General features: G+C 46.5%; 6 protein-coding genes across 6 annotated transcripts; 3 read left to right on the forward strand and 3 right to left on the reverse strand.

Moving 5' to 3' along the window:
* Positions 1 to 3,690: 3,690 nt before the first annotated feature.
* EDB91DRAFT_1253212 (uncharacterized protein) lies at positions 3,691 to 5,424 on the reverse strand (the record flags this gene model as incomplete). The annotated part of the gene is made up of 3 exons (XM_041323617.1): positions 3,691 to 4,289; positions 4,398 to 5,081; positions 5,169 to 5,424. The coding sequence occupies 3 exons, from the start codon at positions 5,422 to 5,424 to the stop codon at positions 3,691 to 3,693; spliced, it is 1,539 nt and encodes a 512-aa protein (XP_041172425.1).
* Positions 5,425 to 6,824: 1,400 nt separating this feature from the next.
* On the reverse strand, positions 6,825 to 8,460 carry EDB91DRAFT_1253213 (uncharacterized protein; the record flags this gene model as incomplete). Its single annotated transcript, XM_041323618.1, has 6 exons — positions 6,825 to 7,295; positions 7,353 to 7,463; positions 7,537 to 7,607; positions 7,650 to 7,797; positions 7,859 to 8,218; positions 8,290 to 8,460. The coding sequence occupies 6 exons, from the start codon at positions 8,458 to 8,460 to the stop codon at positions 6,825 to 6,827; spliced, it is 1,332 nt and encodes a 443-aa protein (XP_041172426.1).
* A 4,190-nt stretch (positions 8,461 to 12,650) lies between these two features.
* Positions 12,651 to 13,741, forward strand: EDB91DRAFT_1085894 (uncharacterized protein; the record flags this gene model as incomplete). The annotated part of the gene is made up of 5 exons (XM_041315963.1): positions 12,651 to 12,724; positions 12,803 to 12,925; positions 12,954 to 13,179; positions 13,390 to 13,498; positions 13,548 to 13,741. 5 exons carry the CDS (start codon positions 12,651 to 12,653, stop codon positions 13,739 to 13,741), a joined length of 726 nt encoding a protein of 241 aa, XP_041172427.1.
* A 1,791-nt stretch (positions 13,742 to 15,532) lies between these two features.
* EDB91DRAFT_1060281 (uncharacterized protein) lies at positions 15,533 to 15,982 on the reverse strand (the record flags this gene model as incomplete). The annotated part of the gene is made up of 2 exons (XM_041314329.1): positions 15,533 to 15,774; positions 15,832 to 15,982. Coding segments are annotated over 2 exons (393 nt in total), but the record flags the coding sequence as incomplete, so codon positions are not given.
* A 1,776-nt stretch (positions 15,983 to 17,758) lies between these two features.
* EDB91DRAFT_1085896 (uncharacterized protein) lies at positions 17,759 to 18,248 on the forward strand (the record flags this gene model as incomplete). The annotated part of the gene is made up of 2 exons (XM_041315964.1): positions 17,759 to 17,965; positions 18,024 to 18,248. 2 exons carry the CDS (start codon positions 17,759 to 17,761, stop codon positions 18,246 to 18,248), a joined length of 432 nt encoding a protein of 143 aa, XP_041172429.1.
* Positions 18,249 to 18,693: 445 nt separating this feature from the next.
* Positions 18,694 to 19,032, forward strand: EDB91DRAFT_1253216 (uncharacterized protein; the record flags this gene model as incomplete). The annotated part of the gene is made up of 2 exons (XM_041323619.1): positions 18,694 to 18,816; positions 18,880 to 19,032. The coding sequence occupies 2 exons, from the start codon at positions 18,694 to 18,696 to the stop codon at positions 19,030 to 19,032; spliced, it is 276 nt and encodes a 91-aa protein (XP_041172430.1).
* Between the last annotated feature and the right edge of the window lie 1,483 nt (positions 19,033 to 20,515).

Here is a 20,515-nt window from a genome sequence, read left to right on the forward strand (position 1 = left end):
TAATTCAGCATAATGCTGCCTAACAGTGCATGGAATAACAAGCGAGGCCCAGTCAGGCAAAGGTATGGCACTTGGTTGAATGCCAAGATAGATGTTGGACAGGGCACTCAGAGTGAGAGATTGTAACCATCCGCCAAGCATGCAAATTATCGCAGGAGAAAGTTGAAGGCTAAGACAAGAAAGGTCTGTGGGCTGAGCAACAAGAAGGTCACCAAGCCGTGAGTACCCTTCAGTCTCAAGAATTGAAATGACATAGGGGGAGAGTGGCAAGAAAGAGGATGGACATGCATGCAACAAATGGCATAGAGCAACATCGCCAAGCAGGAATGACTGATCTGTAGTTGGTACACTGAGCTCAGATTGTTGCAATACCTCATGTGCGACAATCCAAGTCATCGGCAAAGCATGTTTTCGCCTATGAAACTATGATGGAGAGAAGGTCCATCCAAAGGGTACATGCAATGGTTCAGGCTACACATCCAGTCGGACAATGTGATCGCCGCCATGGTACGGAAGGCCAGGATGTGGTGATTAAGGTTGCGTGACATACCCTGAAGTGTGAGTGTGTCATTTAAGCGAGAGATGGATGGAAAACCCATGCCAAAAAGGTCTATGGGCAAGGAGAGGAGTGTTGAGTTGAAATGGAATGGGAAGCGGTAGTAGTCATGCACATGTCGTGCAATCATATGATCAAGTTGCTGTGCTTGCGTTCTTGTGACTGGCTGAAAGGCAAGAAGGGGGCAAATACGAGACACGAGGCACTGCGATATAATCTGACGCAAAACAGTGAGTGATAACTGGCAATGAAGACGAGGGAAAGCGAAAGAAACAATGATATCACAAATCTTCACAAATTGTGCAAGGGGATCATTGACAGAGACGCGCAAAAATTCCACATGAGAAGGAATCACATGAACCTCACGCATACACACTGTTGGTGAAGTTGGGTCAGCAGGTGCCACTGAGGGCAGTGACAGAGACATGGGAGGATGAGGGACATTGAGGACAAACACCGGAGATTTGTCCCAATTTGTGAGCCATCCATAAGCAGCTTGAAAACGCTCCATCGCCAAACACGATTGTTCAAGGGATGGCAGGCTTCCCACCACAAGCAAGGAATCATTGGTTGCCTCGCACATTGCAAGTGCGAGTGACAGATGGTCTGCTGGGATGTGCTCCCTATGATCCATATGCTGGATGGAGGAGATGATGACACCATCTTGATGTGTGAGGAAGAGATCATGAAGCCAATGGTTGCTGAGACTGGTTGTGAGTGTTGACTTGAGGGGGGAAATTGGGCCACCTTGCTTCGTCACACCCATGATAGTCAAGGGTTCTGTCAGTCCGTATGTGGTATGCACACAGTATGGGACCTCCAACTGTGCTGATGAGTTGAAATCAACAATGGAATGGGGAATACCATAAGCAGAGATGGCATCATAGAATCCTTGAGGTTCCAGTTTGTCAAAGCCTTTCTGTTGGTCTCTGCGAAGGAGGTACAACAATTTGTGATGGCGATTTGACCAACTTTCCAATTGTGAAAGAAAGGATGTTAGGTCTCTTCCTTGCATGCCCGGTTGTGTTGTGACCTGCCCTTTGGGAAGGACACAAAGCCTCAGGAGGTAAGGGATAAGAAGCGAATTAAGCCAGGCAAAAGGGATGTTCAGCAAGAAGTTACTGCAACATATTCCACGGTGGTTGGCAAGCGATGTCTTTGGTCCATGTTTGTAAATAGTGGTCATGTTGGTTGGTTTAACCGAAGCTGGAAAATGTGAGTTGCAAATTTTGTAATTAATCAACTGGGCACAAGACGGAGTGCAGTGTCACTGAGTGACTTCACACACCACTTTTCTCACCTGTCAGGCCCAGGGCTTGGTCGAGGATCACCTTTGCGCAAAATTGCATGCATGGACTCGACTGTCATTGCCACAGGCCAGGTGAAGGGGTCTTGTGATGTTTGCGACTTGATGGCTATCACTGACGGTGTTTCCATCCATGGCTTCTGTACTATGGGGTGATCCTGACGAGTAAAAGGTCAGTGAAATATGTCCGAGTCTCCCACTGGATGTCCTCGGATGATGTGAAGAATTTCAGTTGGTCTCCCGGATGAACAAGGGCAAGAGGCGGACCACCATGAGATTCCCATGGGTACAGGCTTTTTGCTGAAGATCCCATGAGCACAGCACAAATATGACCTTGTGCTGATTGTTGGGCTTGACTTTGCAGTTCTTTCCGTTCTTCAGCGTAACAAATGTGTGCGAGTGTGCGATGCAGGGTCAGGAGATATTGTAGAAATTGAGGTGCACAGTCCCGTTGAGCAATAAGAATGTGTCCGTGGGCATTAAGATAATTGAGAACCCAAGGTGCCTTAACAGCGAGCTCAGAGATGCGGTGAGCACATGTCGCGGAAATTAGGTGTCCTAACCTATGTCCCTCACGGACAAGGATACAGATGGTCAGATTGAGTATCTTGTGCGTGCCACCCTGTTTGCGGGTCAGCCATTGTGGCTGTTCAAAGTGAAGACTGGCAGCATCACAAATAATGTCAGTTAAAGCATGATACAGCACATCAAAGGAAGAGTCATCAGCCACAGATGCATCAGAGAGCCCACGCAGAAGCAGTTGGTGATCCACTTCCTTCGAAAAAGCAATGCAGCTGCATGTTCATGACATTTTGGGTACAAGGGCCAAATACGTTGATTGGTGGAATTCATTAGACTGGAAGGGAAAACCGGGTGTTAACCATCAGGGGCCATCAGAGACAATATTGCACGAATAGGCTGATGGTCAGTGCTTCCTATGAAGCAGTTGCCAATGACATTGATCTTGTTATGGGAAGCCCGGCTTCCCAACAGTGCACTTGATAGGGTCGATCCCGTGTCCGCTTCATGGAGCACCAGGACGGTGGAAGACTGAATGGAGGCTGTCCATCCAGAATGACTGACTGAAGTTTCAATGATAGAAGCTAGAGTCGTATATCACAAGTGAAGATCAAGTTAGAGAAATACATGGTCTAACTACTGGGGTATATATAGGTATCGTCCTATGGGTTCAGGGTAGGCTCGGGTAGCCAGAAAGTATCCCAACTAGGTAATTGTCTATGTGAGTCATAAGGACTCAGAGATAAGAGTACCGGTTCAACGGTAAGGGTCCAGGGTATGGTACCAGCACAGTGGTAGGTGTCCAAGTCAGATAACGCTATCTGTCATGATAAGCGATAGGATAAACGATAGTCAGTACCGGTGTATCGGTAGGGGCGATAAGGGAGAAGCGCGCGGCTTCTATTGATCCCGGTCTAGGTCGGTTCTAGAGCTGTCATGCTCCAACAGCTGTCATGCTGTGCTCTGTAGTTTAGTCATGTGCCAGTGATGTCATCTGTCACGTGTTGTGACGCGGTTGTGATGGCGAGGTTTTGGCGGAGACGATAGGGGTCTGAGGGTCCCTGTAACAGATCTCGGAGGATTGGACACCGTCTGTGGAATGCACAGCATGGTCGATAACAGATTGACTGAGGTGATTGTGAAAGGTGTACGTGAGCGCTGCATCCACATGATTTTGAGCATCCCACACGTCAACTGCATGACAGTCACGCAGGAATGTGTGATATTGAAGCTGTGCTTGAGAAAGTGAAGTGGACCAAGAAGAGGTTTCAGTGATATTAAGTGTAACATTGCAGTCTCCAATGAGAGATCAAGAGTAGGGAGATTGCTGGCAAAGTTTTGTGATCAATGGCCAAAACGCAGATGAGGACTGAGGATCAGGACCCACTGCAGTGCCAGGGTCCCATGGGGCATAAACCCCAATGAGATGGTGAGGAAAACCACCATTAGTCATGGGTATGACCAAATCAACAGCAACAACTCTGCCAGTCAGGGACAAATCAAAGGAAGTGTCAACACGCTGAGTGTGAATGGTGTTAGAAACTCTGAGAATAACTCCCCATTTGCCATGAGCAGGAGAGCCCGCAGTCTGCACACCAGAGTTTTCATATGTGTTATAGCCGGGCGCACGAACACAGGAGGCTGCAGGTGTGGGTGATTTGGTCTCATTAATCACCCAGATGTGTGGCCAATGCTGATGTATCATAGATGAAATTGCGTTACATTTCATGAGGTCTCCGACACCATTGGCATTAAGAGATACGATGTGAAGCGGATGGGATGCATGAACAACCATTATGAGAAGGAGTAGACCGAAAAGAATCACAAAAGCACTAGAGGAAATGAGCGAGGCCAAAGCAAGCAACCATTGAGTGAATGTGAAGAAGAAGCGAATAACAGAAAACGAGGCTGGCACAAATCAAAAGACAGCAGGCATGTGAAGTTGGCATAATGGCAAGCGATGCTTCGCTCGCTCATGCACCATACTCTGACCTCTCCTGTTGTCTACCCACTCACTGTGGAATAGAGGGCAGGTGACAGTCAGAAGGGACGCGAAATGGACTGTGGAGGGCCAGCATACATCCTGTTCCATACAGTTCGCATCAATTGAGGGACCAGCTGCTGAACCAGCATCATGAGACATGCACTGATGGGGTTCATTATGTTGGTTGTCATCCTCCTCAGGAGGAGGCCTCTCATGAGACATGGGGACATCATCTCCATGCTCCGGAGGTCGAGAGGGGTCAGCATCGTTGTGGGGTACAGATTGACCAAGGAACTGTGTTCCCTGTGCGAATTGTAAAGCAGATAGCTGCTGGGCAACAGTGTCTCTTTCCTTGTCAACATGGCCATACTCATGCTCCATCTCTGCCAAGAGAGAGTTGACCCTGATTCGCTGAGCAGGCGAAGGCTTGCCTTCGAGGGTCTCACGGTAGCGGACCATGCACTCTTCAAGGCGCCCACAAGTAGATTCGAGAGATGCATACCATGAGGACAACACTGCAGAAGTCGAGACAGCACAAATGGAGGCCATCATCTGCTGGGCAACCTCATTCTGCTTTTCAACAGCACACCAGGTCTGTGCAAGGACCTGATTGACCATGCCCACTGTTTCAGCACCCTGTCTGCGTAGTTCATCGACCTGAACCTGGAGGTGCAAGACTTGAGGTGACAAGGAGGCTGCACCATGGGATGGGTTTGCTGGGGCTCCAATGGAGTTGAAAAGATACAGAAGATCAGGGACGCCGACGGTGATGTTATGCAATCAAATCCAGGAGGATGGGAGACCTTTGCCAAAGTCCTCGAGGAACTGGTTGGTCGTTTGCCAGTCACAGAGAACAACAGTGTAAGTGCTGCCTTCGAGAGTGACACGAGAAAAGCGAACAACATCTTGCCCATACTTCTTTCTTAGCTCCATGTTAAATTGGGCTTGGGGGTTCTGGAGAACCTCACACCCACCAATGGCAATTTCTTCGCCATAGGTTGGTTCGACAAATCGAGGGCGAGTGGGATGATAAGTGTGGTGATTCACATAAGGCAGCATGGTTAAGATAGTGTCAACGTCCTCTGAATGCAAGACATTGAAAGAAATATGAAGTTGTCCACCGAGATTGCTGGTTCAATCTTGTTGAAAGGCAAAATTGCGAGACTGGAACCATTCTCGTAATAGAGGATGTATGGTCCTCATTTCTTCTTCAGAATTTACCTGGAAAATAATTCAACAACTTTTATCTGCACCTCGTCCAGCATGCCATTTGGCATATACAGCTCCTTGATGAAGGTCATTGATGTCTGTCAACAACTGTTGCAGAACGTCAGGTTGAGGTACTGCGGATAATGCTGGATGTAGCGAGACATGCACATAATCAAGGTTTCTGGATACATCTCCTTTGTGAATAATGACATCTGGTACAGCTTTTTGTTGTTGTATTTGTTGGAGAAGACATTCAAGATGAGTTTTAGCAGACATTGGAGATGTGTGATCAAGGCCGACCACAGAAAGCTCCATGCCTATTGCTGATGAGCCTTTGGCATTGATGTCTTCAATGGGTGGTGATAAGGGTTAGTTTGTGGATGAGGGTAGAGGAGGGTATTGAGGAGCAGGAGGGAGTTGATAGCTGGTACGATGCAAACCGGGAGGAATAGGGGTGGCTGACGACACAGAAGGTTGATTCATTTTCAAGTCAATTAACACTTAAAATTGGGCTTGGGCTTGAATGTGGGCATGCAACAATATATTTGAAACGTGCAAGTATGATAAAGTGAGGGACAGATGTGGTGGTGGTGGTGGTGGTGGTGGTGGTGGTGGTGTCCGTCATAGGGAAGATCATGTAAGCATTGCAAGGTCTTAAAAGGGCTGGGACAATAATAAAAGATAAAAATAGATTTCCAAGAACCACACTATCACTGCAACGGTCCTTGCTACTAATGTCTATTACCTATTCCTATTACCTATTCCTATTATCTAATGTTTACTCCTGCTATTATAAGTGAAGTCTTTTATTTCAATTGCACCTAGAGGGATTCAAACACTCATCATTAGTATTATTTAGTATTGTAATCCATAGTACTCACTGGCATAGTTACCACTTAGTTATTGGGGCCCTGAATACATTGAAACCTACTTCATTACATCATATATTTGAGTGCCTTATAAGGATACTGTAAGACACTGGATTTGGATGACATTGAAAGCGCTCAGTCTAAGAACTACAAGTAAATGAGAGACAACAAATCTAAGGGCCATGCATATCAATGATACGAAGTATTAATATTAATAGCAACATCACATCAGTGTTTACTCCTCCCTCTTCCTCTTCCTCTAGGTTTAGCAACTGCCTTGCTGCCACCATAATGAGTAACATGCTTGGTGGCCTCAATTTCAGGCTCGGGTGTGTTAGTTGGCTCAGGCCCATACGTCAACTCACTTGCAGCAGCATGAATTTAAGGTTTGTGAGAAGGTGCGCTGCAAGTTGTCAATGCAGTTGGCTCAATGGTGTTGTCCAGGGTCAATTGATTGACACCCAGCTGCAGCTGTGCAGTTGCAGATGCAGATTGACCTTGGTTGACAGATATGGAAGCACGGTAGTTGGAGACGACATTGACCACTGCTGAGGTACCAGGGAGGGATGTGAGAGCAGAAGTAACTCGAGCAGGATCATCAAGTTCGTTCAGGAGATTGTCTTCCCAAATTTGAGTCTGGGGGGCGGTGGAAGAAGAATTGTCAGGAGCTGGTACTAGATTTGAGCTGGTGACATCAAAAACCTCCTTGTTGAAGTAGTCTATGATGCCGCAGGCCCATGGAGTGCGCTTGAACAAGCGCTCCAAGTAGAAATTGTAGTCCGCTTGATAGTTTATCTTTGTTTCTGCACCAGTTGCCATGAACTCAGGATTGTGTGTCAACAAAAAATGTGCCTTTGAAATTAGGTTATAAGTTGAAAAACATCGATGTAAGACAGTGCGCTCACTCACCATAATAGCAGTGCCTGCAATCAAACCTTCAGTGACACATTGTGCATTGCAATGCTGTCCCCTAGCCTTCTGACCCTTAGTCTTTCCAGAAAGTATCTTTTTCCCATACATCTCAATGTGAACAATTTGAAATGAATTTTGTCAGTGCACCAGTCTTTTGTATTACAATTGAGCTTGTACTTACTTGGACTAGCACAGGATTCTTGAGGAACTCATCAGCCACCATGGCATCTGGTCTTGCAAACAGAATGGGTGCTAGCCGAATATATTATCCCTCACCATTTTTCTTCAACAGACAAAGGAGGTCATGGTTGTCTTGCTTTCTGGCATCTGTTTGAGATAAAAAGAGGGTAGGGTTGAGGTTGAGTGATGAGAAGATGATACCTGCACAGCTTTTGATAGCATGCACAATTTTTGACCGTTCAGTGCTAACTGCAGTGCAAAACTGAGAAGTATCATGTAGGTTATTTGTAGGACAGTCTAAGAAACAAGTCAAAGGCACGTACCAGAGAATCAAATGCCGTGTATTTCTCCATGGAGCCATGTAAGTCCTTGGACACGCACTTGTACAATTCTGCCATGGCACCATTGACCTTAGCCTCGGGAGATGCCCAATGTGTAGGACTACATGGGTTGATTTCAGGCTGAGGCATTGTCAGTAAGACACTGGGGATGACCCAGAAATGGTAGAACAATGTATACTTTTTCCCTTTGGCAGTGATTTTCATGTCGAGTATGGATGTCTTCTTGAGTGTGCGGTTTCGGTTGCAGGCAGGGACAGTAGCCAAGAGTGTAAAATAGTCCTTCCTAAGACCTTTGAACTCAACCCACAGGGAGTTGTATGCTTCCTGTGCAGTCTTGAGAGCCTATGTACATTGAAAATACATTAGGACAAGAAGGAGAATCATAGCAAGATGAATGCACTTGCCTTGCGAACCCTGTGCATGGGTGTGTCCAGTCCAGGGACAGACAGGATTGTCCTCAGTGTTGAAAGCTCATTGCTGCTCAAGTCTTCATTGTCGGACAATTCAGTGTCGTCAACAGTGTCAATGTCAGCTTCAAAGTTCTCACCTTCCAAATCATCAGAAGTTACACCGGCTCGGCGCATCTCTCCAAAATGAAGACTAATGAGCTATCAAAACTATTAGTGAAGATCGTTGGCGGTACAGAAGCAATTGGAATGAACTTGCAGTGCTCCAAGCTATAAGGAGACAGCTATCTCAGCTATTGTCACCACCTGTGCTGCTGCTGACATCTATTGGTGTGATGAGTGATGATGTCATATCCCATACCTCTGGATCCGGAATTCTGGATCTCCCCTATGAAAGTCCACTTCTCTCATCCTATTCTCCATCTGGTGCTCCGCTTTCATCTCCGGGCTCACTCCTATCTCCTTTTAGAATAACTATTTCTCCGGCTACCGGTTACGTCCTTTCCACTTTGCTTACTGATCCGTCTGTTTGTACTTCATTTCCAACTTCACTGCTTTGATCCATTATACACTTACTGATAGACTTTCCACATGCTTCATACATAGCTTCTACTTTGCTGACTGATTTACTCACATGATACCTACAGTATATAAACTCCTGTAATACTCCGGTACTCCTCAGTTCAAATAACATCTTAGTTCTGCTCATTCCTGCTTCTCCAGGACTTGAGTCTGATTTCTTGTCTACCTCCGAGTCTTAGGGTTAAAACCTTAGGACTATATCTCCAGCTCTACCTTAGTGTAGTCTAACTCTGTCTGTTCCCAGCCTTCTGGAGTTCCACTGAACTCCCCCTACATCTGACCTCCAGACTTCCCCAGACTTCCATTGAACTTCCCCTCTGCCTCTCAGAAATTAAGGGCATGTACTCAGGTAACGGGCACAGCGCACAAGCTGAAGCCGAAGCCCTTTGAGTTGTCTTTCCCTTGAGCACAAGCCTTAACAGTGTTTGAGTCTCGTTGACTCGATGTTGGCATGAGAAGTGGAGGAACTTAGAATGCAGCAACTTTGCGTAATTCAGTACACATTGCACGGCTTGATGCCATTGAGGCGCTGCCCTGGATTTTCTGGTTCTCCTGGTTGTGGCATGAGGCAAGGCAACAGCACATCCAAAAAAAGTGCACCCCTTGCTCACGCAGATATGGCTGATGAAGATGGAGAATGGGACATTGTAGCTGTCATATACCTGATCTGACCGCTCCAATATCAATATCCACCCCACTTTCCAACAACTTCCGCTCCATCTATTCCTCTGCTCCATCCAACCATCGACCGCATCCACCCCTACGCTTCTGCTCAACTGCCCAACTGGTCCCCTTCCATAACGCCTCCATTCAACTGGATCCACTTTCTCCTTTTAGATATATACTTCCCCCTTCGGTACATAGACCCTTACTTCCGGATCACCGGTAATTCCTATTACCACTCAATCACTGATCCGATGCGTACATATCGATATCCGCTCCGACTTATGTCTTCACCTGTGTAAAGTACTTACAAACTATATCCTTGGTACATAGCTTTACTACATAGTTATCCTGATCACTGCCTCATACATAGAAGTATATAACATATCATGTATTTAGATATTTTCCTCAGTCTTAATATTACTTGTCTTCTCTGCAGTTACCTCTTGTGATAATTCTCAGTAGGACCTTGCCTCCTCTGGACACAAGTCTCAACTTGTTGTCACCTCCGACCCTCCGACCCTCCGCTCTGACTTAGAGCTGTGCTCTAAGTGTTCCCCTTATTCCTCCGCCCCTATCAATACTCCCCTTGTCCCTTTTCCCATCCTCCGCCTTCCCCACTCCTACCAAACCTTCCCCCTACTCCTATCCACCCTCCACATCACCCCCCACCTACTCCGCTCTGCTCCTAGTCAGCTCGCCGCTAGTAGCTCTTACTTCCCAACCCTCAAAGCGGACCTAAGTGGTTCACTTGTCCTATCGTCGGACAATGTCGGACCCGCTCCAAATTCGGGGCACATACTTGGCTAAGGGCTGCAGCACAAGAGCTGAAGCCAAGCCCCTGACCCCTCTGCCTCCTGAGCCGGCTCAGGTACCTAACAATAGCAGCAGATGATGCATGGAATGAGGATATGACACATCTTGCAGACATTCTAGAGTGAATGGTACTGGATTGATTTTACATACTTGCAATTACATGTTGTTCGAGAGACTAAAGCTACTTTGAGGATGAACTTGACCGACAAAGATGCAAAATTTCAATCATCCATGTCATCCTGTGCTTGTGACTCAGAAAGGGCTCAAAGGATATTGTTAGGAATACACATCACTTCTGCGAACCTATCTGCAAAAAGCACAGCACCTCACGTATCTCTGACTCACCTCGGCTTCTACCTACAGTCTGTTTGGTCTTGTGCTTTATCTCCTAGCTAGTTCACAGATTATTCATCGGATTCAATTAGATGCTGAAGTGTACATTTGCTTGACTCATAGTTGTTTAATTAAGTCCCACACCATTCACATAACATCCTATGAACATGTGTCTGCCTTGCATTGCACTTCACATCCTTCACCCAAACCACCAGCATGTGTGCACCCTATGCACCTTCTGCCATCTGTCAATGGGTGCAAGCACAGGAGAATCAACCACAAAGCCATGACATTGATTGTTGACGCTTTGCAAACTGCCGTGGAATTCGTCAGGACAACAAAGAGAATCTATCCTCCAATAAAGCTTTGCATGAACACTTTTGCATGAATAAGGATGATTGAGAGCTCACTTTTTATGAGGGCATGTCAGATATCAAGGATATGGTATGATCTAATAATTATTCGCATGACTTCGTATCAAAACTAAACTTCGACCAGGCTACAGGGATGGGACATATCACAGACGTTCTTTTCATTGGATTTGGTCTACACCCTGAATGGGATCCAATGCGCCCTCTTTGTGCATCAGACATTGCTGTTGATGTCATGACAAGCCAGCAATTCGAGCAACTTCCTTATTTCAAGCGCATCACATCTAAATTACAAGACATCTTCATGCACAAGAGAAGCTGAATCAAGTCATACCAGGACTGGGCTATGTCCTTGACCCGCTGACGAATCAGTTGATGACAGGCAATGTTCAGCGTGCAGCTGGACAGATATCCCAAATCTACCTGCCCCAAGGCCGACCACAACTCCACAGTATCCACCACATTCGCAAACCAGCAACTTAACACAATTGGCTTCAACACCTCATTGGGGTCCTGATGTTTCATGTTCTGAAACTTCAACAGTGTTGTCTCATCAGTACAGCACCACTATCATGCCCATATCCTCCCGCACCAGCAACACCTGATTGGGAACCTGATTCTCAACCTTCAACAGTGTTGCCACATCATACAGTGCCATCATCACACCCATATCCTCCTGCGCCAGCAACATTGACTCAGTACCGTGCACCACATGTTATAATGATTGATTCAGACTTGTCCTCAGAGTCTGAGTCTGATTCCTAATTCCGATAGTTCCAATCATCAGCCCCCTCCCACTCACCAGCTCATGTCTGCGCATCGACCCACTGTCACTCCTCAGTCTGCTCAGGAGCCCAGTTCAACTCATCAGCCAACTACTACTTGCATTGCTCGACAACCTGCCCTTCCTTGTCCATCCTGGATCATGACCCCTCCTGGGTCACTGTCTGTTGCCTTTATCAGAGATATACCTCCCCCTGCATACTACATCAATCCTGATGTTTCTTTCTTCAACTTTATGCAGCCCATTCAAGATTTTCTTCACACACAGCACGCATCAGCCACAATGTTATGTAAAGTTGATGCAACACTTGACTGCAGTGTGGAGTGTTGGGTAACTTGTTTTCAAGAGGCGGGACTGTCATTTGAGGATGCTTCTTCTTTGTGCACATTGATTGTCCAGAATCTATCTCAAGCTGATCTTCAAGTAGTCTTGGCTGGGGGACTAAGTTAGATAATGGTAAGCCATTTTTGTATTGATAGGTCTTAAGCTGATCATTGCAAATTTAGTATCACATACAAACATAGTGTAATATATAAATTGACCTTTGTTTGGAATGTGCTCGTGCCAATCGTCTCCTGCCCAAGCACCTAGTTTGCATCAGAGTGTATTGCCTCCTGCTTAGAAGCCAAGGGTCAAACAGGCTACATTAATGGCCGAATGCATGTCTCATAATTTAATTTGAAAATTAACCTGTCACCTTTTAGTCGGACATCCTATCATCGTGTACACGACTTCAAGTGTTGCACAGCCAAATTCAACAATGGTCACTGTGGTGTCGAAGAAAAAGAAAACTGGTAAGGACTAATGAGCAGCGCAAAATGTCCAAAGTGAACTTGGAGGCCATGTGGGATGCGATTTCTGCAGAACGAGCAGTCTATCTGAACACCATCAAGTGCCTGGCTGAAAAATACCACACATATGTGGTAATTCAATTTATTCTTGCTTTGTGCTGACTTCACGTCAAAATAAGCTCATATGAATGGATGTCTGGCCAAATGTACCTTGGTGGCAAGCTTCAGAAAAAAAACTGCAGTGTCTGTGTCTTTAATGCTGTCATTAGTGACAAGATATGGGAACTCAGAGAAAATGGTATGTGCGTCTCTGACTTTTCAAATATGCAGATCTCAAGTGCTTATTTACTCAGGAGAATGTATTGGCAGAGATACTCTTGTGCGGGTGACCAGAGAAGTCAGCGAGTCTGGAGAATGGAAAATGCTCTCCACTGAAGAAAAAGAAGAACTTCTGGAGCACATGCAGGACATTAGGGACTCGAAGGCAGCAAAGAAAGTTACTGGTAAGGAGGCAGCGGTTGATATAGAAAACACTATGTCTGCAGTTCAGTCCAAGGTTGGGTTTTCTGCTTCAAGATTTTATGCTTAATGCTAACACTCTACAGCTTCTCAGTCTAGAAAAATGCACCAGCTGCAATATAATGTGGATTCTGACGCACAGAAAAGTCAGGAGACGTGTTCCCCACCCTGCACTTATGCCTCTGAGCCCCTCCAAACAGTGTTTCTTCATCTTTGGAAATTGATGGTGGAGTCTATCGGTATGCAGGTGGATGCCTATGTGGCATCGGGGGCAGCTGGTGTCATCAAGGTGACCAGTGGTCACAAGTCTGTTGATCTCAAAGCTGAGATCCGAGAAATGATTCGAATTGGGATGTGTGAGTTTCGATATGTTGTCTATTTTGCTATCTACTGACTATTCTATAGATGAAATCTTGACTAAGGAGAGAGGCGTATCAGAAGATAATGTCCCTGTGATGGACTACACTGCATATGAGGGCTTTGTCTGGGGAGTTGAGCTAGCTGGTTGGACAGAGGGGCAAGTCACCAATCCAGGCAACATTACGTACTTTGATTGCGCTCGCACATCTTCATGCTGCACTCAAGAACCACAACTGTGATTGGCATGTACTCAGTGCAGACAAATGGCAGGCAAAGACTGATGCTTACCAACAACAAATCTCTCAAGGTGACATCAAGCAGCATGCAACACCCTCAGACAAAAGCACTCGCAAGTCATGCACTCGCAGGACAGTCGCCAAAGCTGCTATCAAAAGCAGTGCAGTTGTTGAGGACAGTGAGGAGGAGGGTGAGGAGGAGGACATCAAAGAGCAATGCCATGCAAACAAACAGGGCAACAAGGGGAAGGCTACTGACAATTCCTCCCAAGTATCTCCAGATCTGCCTTTTGTCAATCCGGAGCTGTTCCTTCCTCCATTCAACACAGAGATGCAAGATAAAAACCTTTATGGCTTTCTGTCATATACCTGATCCGACCGCTCCAATACTGATATCCGCTCCACTTTCCAACCCCTCCGCCCCATTCATCCTCCGCTCCATCCAATCACAAGTCCGCATTCCGCCCTACGCTTCCGCTCAACCAGCTCAAACAGTCCCCTTCCATAACTTCTCCATTCAACTGGAGCTCTTTCCCCTTTTAGATATATGCCTTCCCTATTGGTACATAGACCCTTACTTCTGGATGGCCTGGTAATTCCTATTACCACTCGATCGCTGATCCGACGCGTACATATTGATATCCGCCCTGACTTATGTCTTCACCTATGCAAAATACTTACAAACTATATCCTTGGTACATAGCTTTACTGCATAGTCATCCTGATCACTGCCTCATACATAGTAGTATATAACATATCATGTACTTAGATATTTTTCCTCAGTCTTAATATTACTTGTCTTCTCGCAGTTATATCTTGTGAGAATTCTCAGTAGAACCTTGCCTCCTCTGGACACAAGTCTCAACTTGTTGTCATCTCCGACCCTCCGCTCTGACTTAGAGCCGTGCTCTAAGTCTTTCCCTTATTACTCCATCCCTATCAAATATCCTCCTTCGCCCCTCTGCATTATCCTCCGCCTTTCCCGCCCCTACCAACATTCCCCTGCTCCTATCCCCTCTCTGCATCACTCCCCGCCTTCTCCGCCCCACTCCTAGTTGGCCCACCGCTAGTAGCTCTTACTCCCCAACCCTCAGAGCAGACCAAAGCAGTCCAATCATCCTACCGTCAGACAATGTTGGGCCTGCTCCAAATTCGGGGCACATACTCGGCTAAGGGTGCAGCGCAAGAGCTGAAGCCAAGCCCCGACCCCTCTGCTTCCTGAGTCAGCACGGTATCTAACACTTTCGTTTCACCCCAGATAGAACTCTCGACCGATCCATTATAGAAGCTCAAACAGATGCGTTACTTGAACACTTGGCGAACACAATTCCTCATGACCAAGTCTCCTTATATATCTTACCATAATCCCTCCTACCTATGCTGTCATAGTCAGTACAACCTTAGAAATTGCTTAGGCTTTGAAAATTTGATTGAATAATATAGTATTTGTGGCTATATATTAAGTATATTGTGCTCGCTGTGACCAACAATGAGCATGAATGTTTCAGAGTTGGAATTCCCACACGTTTGGGAGGAGGACCTAATTCTGGCAGCTTCCAAAGGCACCGGTAACGGCTGACAGCAATATCAGCGTTAGCGACATTATCAGACTTTATCTATCTAGTCTATCTAATCTATCTTTATCTATCTACTACTCAGATCAACATCTAGCACAGGGTACAAGTGTTGAGGCAATTCTGGTGGTATTGCTGGTGTAGGGATACTGTGGGATCATGGGCTATAACCCTTGGCGACTAAATTAGGCACCAAGCTATATAAAGGTTATATATTATGTCACACAGGTGGTTGTTGGAGGTCGAAAAGGTCTTTGAACAAATTCTCTTGCTCAATGTGAAGCGACAATTCATCAAGCATAACCTCTTCATGGACCATGAGTACAATGAAGAGATTGAGGACTCTGGCCTCATGCTGCAGGGGTTTGTCCCAAGAAACCAGGCATGGATCAGAGGTGTAGGGATGGCGGATCATCGAAGTGTATGTGGGTATGTACGCAGCTTGAAGTACATCCTTGCATACTGTATGTCATGGTCAGTTTTGCACATTGATTTTCAAGCAATTTGCAAACCATGCACCAATGTAGAAAGATGTATTAACCCGCCAGAGTTGTGTGAAGAGTTGATGAAATGTCTTTCTTTCTCCCACATCAATCCTAGGTGCTTTCAGTGGCAACATCATATACACGATCCTCAATAGTGGATGAGGAGGTAAGTCAGAGAGTTCAATAGATGCTTAATCATCATGATATTCAGCAGGAAAGGAAGTAGTGTAAAGCCTGAATGTAATTGGGGATGACACATTCCAGCCATAATGTGTGGTTGCAATAGAATAAAGGCAAGTTATAGCCGAGATGAGGGTTTGCAGGTGAAATCAAAGAAAGGAGCAAGCTGTAAAAGGTGTTACAGCAGACCCCCAGGCTGGACAGGCATGGAGTACGCTCATGGACTTGATGTCACGCACAAGTGACAAGAGATATGTCTCAGATCATGCATACTCAATGCATATCACACAACTTTATTTCAGTGGGGTTCAGAGCATCATGCAGGTCGTAGAAATGTTACATTTTATACAGATAGATCTGACACCAAAAAACATGAAGTAGTACATTCAACAACATCCATGAATCAGTATGAAATGTGATAATCGGCAAGCAAGGTGTTTGCGGTGCCCATCCCACTGTTGATTGTAACATATATATGCCTTAACCATTCAGACTCACCTCACCCGGTGCCTGTACTCTGCTCATTCTTTCCCCTGCCCACAATCTGCACCCATTGCTTCAGCACACCTCATGATGCAAGGAATACTGTGACCACCTTAATCTGCCTGCCTTGCACGGATACCTTCATCCCCGACAACTTCCCTGATACAGGTGAAACTGACCAGTCTGTATCAGCTACACACTACATATTGCAAATTTCTACTCACCTGAAGTGGAAGACACGCATCTCGTCCTCAACTCCTTTGCAAGGTCAACTGCCTCAAACAAAAATGGCTCAAAGCCTGTGATGAGCGTGCAAGCCCTACAACCTCATACAATTTTAACTTCCACCAGGATTGGTTTGAGCTGCCCCTCCCTGCATCTAGAGGTTAACAACCAACAACCAACGCACATAACGAGATCAGCCACACTTGAACACTGGATCCCTGCCTTCAGCACGTATCTTGTACCAATTCTGCATCTTGTGTGATAGGTACTCAATCACTTTATCACATTTGAGAAACTCCATTTTTGCTGGACCAGCTGTCCAGATGGTCATCCGCAGAAGCTCATCCGCGCCAACGTTGATATACGATGGGTCACGCACATTCACCAATCTACAATCACGGACTTACTTGTCGAGTACAGCCTTGATATCTGTGTGGGTGAATAGGGTTGATGTACTGAAGGGAGGTAGTTAGTGTTTGATATTAAACCAGGAATGGTGCACATCCCTACTCGAATCCAGCATCAGAAAAGAATTTCAATGATTGTAGGTGTCATATCCCATACCTCCGGATCTGGAATTCCGGATCTCCCCCACTAAAGTCCGGATCTCCATCCTGTTATTCCACCTGATGCTCCGCCTTCATCTCCGCACTCACCTCTAGCTCCTTTTAGAATAGCTATTGCTCCGGCTACCGGTTATGTCCTTTCCGCTATGCTTACTGATCTGTCTGTTTTACTTCATCTCCAACTTCACTGCTTTGATCTGTTATGCACTTACTAATAGACTTTCCACATGCTTTGTACATAGCCCTTACTTTGCTGACTGATTTACTACATGATACCTACAGTATATAAACTCCTGTAATACTCCAGAACTCCTCAGTTCGAATCTGGACATTAGGTTACTAGTCGATCCAGCACCTCCAAAGGTCCAGAGAAATCTTGCAGCTCCTGCGTAGAGCAGAAGAGGGACTGTACCTGGACTCAGGCATCTAGGTCCAACAGGGTAAGCATGCTTTGGTTCTTTCTCTGGGGTATTCTAATAGGTGGTCCGGTAGATCCGGAATTGCGACATGTGCCGCCAGCTGAAGGTGCAGTGCTCCAGCGGCATTCCACCGGTGAGTATCGACAAGGGGAAGAAGCGGGAGCTGAGTGGAAGGGACCCCATCTCCCTGGGCAAAGGGAAAGAAGCATCAGTGGAGCCCGGCGGAGATGGAGGACGATGTGGAGTTGATCTCCAATCCCCAGACCATGATCGTGGAGGAGGGCGGATGGATGGAGTACAATGACCAGGCCTGAGTGGCTGCTGCCAATGACATAGTGGCAGCGTTGGCACAGACCAACAGACTACTGAAGCAGGGTATTGCGGCAGCAGAGGGGAGCCAAGCAGCCATGGATAGGTTTGTGGAGGAGCAGAGGGCTTTCCAAGCCTTATTCCTGGAAGGGATGAGGAACGGCTTTCGCGCAGAGGTGGCAGAGGAAATGGAGGAAATGGAGGAGGAGGCGGAGGGTGGGAGTGGGGCTAGGGTCTCCGGCGGAGATATGGAGACTGATGACCTCTAGATAGTCCTGTAATCCTTCGTGTCCAGTTGTACATATATGCTCATCTTTGTACAATGTAACTTGTTTTTGATTTTGTTCGGTAGTCAGAGGTGTTCGGAGATATGGAGGTCCAGAGGTCGGGGTTTTGAGGTTGATTGGTTGTGCACGGTGTGATGATATCCCCCCATTAGGACCAAACCCCTGAGGTCCTAGACAAATTCTCGGATTTCGGGAAAAATGGGAGACGGATGTTGCTGGTGGAACCAAGGCATGTGGAACAAAGTCCACAGTGCGAAGGCAGAGAAGTTGTGCTGTGAGGCAGATGGAGACAATGAAGTTCGGACCGGAGTGGATTGCAGGGTACGGAGCGGAGTTTCCATAGTGATGGGTTGCTACTATAAGAGTGCGGGGAAGGCAGGGTTTTTTCTACAGAAACTTCTTTCCAAATTCTTCTAACACTTTTACAATGTCTTCCCCTCGAAACTTTGACTTTGCCGGTATGACCACCACGGAATTGCAGGAGTTGATGGCCGCAGCAAGGATAGCGGAGGAGAAAAAGGTCACTGAGGCAGCAGAGCAGGCCAAGAGGGTAGAGGAGGCATGAGTTGCTGCGGCAGCGGAGAGGGCTAGGGTAGCGGAAGAAGCACGACAGGTGGCGGAGGTGATAGAGCTCACTACCAGCTCCTCCGGCAGCGACACAGAGAAGCCAGACAAAGAAACGAAGAGTGAGGCAGAGAAGGGGCCGGATGGGGAAGAGTCAGGGTCTCAGCCGGAGCCGGAGGAAGAGATGGAGATGGAAGCCTGAGTGTAGCCAGTTCCTGTTCTCATTAGGTACCGTGCCGACTCAGGAAGCGGAGGGGTCGGGGCTTGGCTTCAGCTCTTGTGCTGTGCCCTTAGCTGAGTACATGCCCCAAATTTAGAGCGGGTGCAACTGTTGTCCGACAATAGGACGAGTGGTCCGCTTAGGTCCAGCTTTGAGGGTTGGGAGGTAAGTGCTACTAGTGGCAGGCCAACTAGGAGCAGAGCAGAGAAGGCAGAGGATAATGCGGAAGGGGGAAAGGAGCAGGGGGAATACTTGATAGGGGCGGAGAAGTAAGGAGAAGACTCAGAGCACGGCTCTAAGTTGGAGCGGAGGGTTGGAGGTGACAACAAGGTGAAACTTGTGTCCAGAGGAGGCAAGGTCCTACTGAGAATTCTCACAAGTAGAAACTGCAAGAAGACAAGTAATATTAAGACTGGGGAAAATATCTAAGTACAGGATATGTTATATACTTCTAGGTATGAGGCAGTGATCAGGATAACTATGTTGTAAAGCTATGTACCAAGGATATAATTTGTAAGTACTTACACAGGTGAAGGCATAAGTCAGAGCAGATATCAGTATGTACGCAGTCGGATCAGTGATTCGAGCTGTAAGAGGAATTACTGGTGATCCAGAAGTAAGGGTCTATGTACCGAAGGGGAAAGTATATATCTAAAAGGGGAAAGGGGTTCCAGTTGAATGGAGATTTTTATGGAAGGGGACCAGTTGGGTGATTGAGCAGAAGTGTAGGGGTGGATGTGGATGATGATTGGACGGAGCAGAGGATGGATGGAGCAGAGGTGGTCGGAAAGTGGAGCGGATATTAATATTGGAGCGGTCGGATCAGGTATATGACAGTTCTCCTATCTGGACTTGATGTACATACTTGTATACATTGAAATAGGCTGCTTGCTTGCTTTGGAATTGAGTCTTCGGAGGTACCAGCAGAGAAATGAACAGAAGTCCGGCTCTGCCAGTGGATGCAAGGTTCGGAACTCTGTTCTGGAGTCCCCAGCAAGACAGAGTAAACTGATTATTTGGGTATCAGAGTGCAGATTTTTCGATCACGTGATGGGATAGTTGGAGTGGGAGTAGCCGAAAATCATGAACTTGTTCAGCAAAACTTCATGATTTTTCCATTACTTCTGATGGATTTCTTAGACGCCCTTGCTTCTGCATGGCCTGGCTTCTTCTTTGGCTGTTGCCACATATCTGTTTGTGAGGACACCATATGAATACCTCCTAATGAAAGTTTTGTCTTGGTACTTCCTTCCCAGTAACGATGGGAACAAAGTTGAGATGTTGGACATGGGGAGGAGGGCCTCTTCGGACAACTTTGGTATGTTCTGGGTGTTTCAGGACATGATACATCATTATTGATTTTCCTGGGATGTTCTTCCAGATATTACATGAAGTCCCTTCTAATGAATTCGTTATGAAGGATATGGATATTTTGTAAATCTTTGTCCATAGGAGACATCTCAGA

Source organism: Suillus paluster (assembly GCF_016628075.1).
Source record: "Suillus paluster strain FC165 chromosome Unknown EDB91scaffold_81, whole genome shotgun sequence".
Lineage (NCBI taxonomy): Eukaryota > Fungi > Basidiomycota > Agaricomycetes > Boletales > Suillaceae > Suillus > Suillus paluster.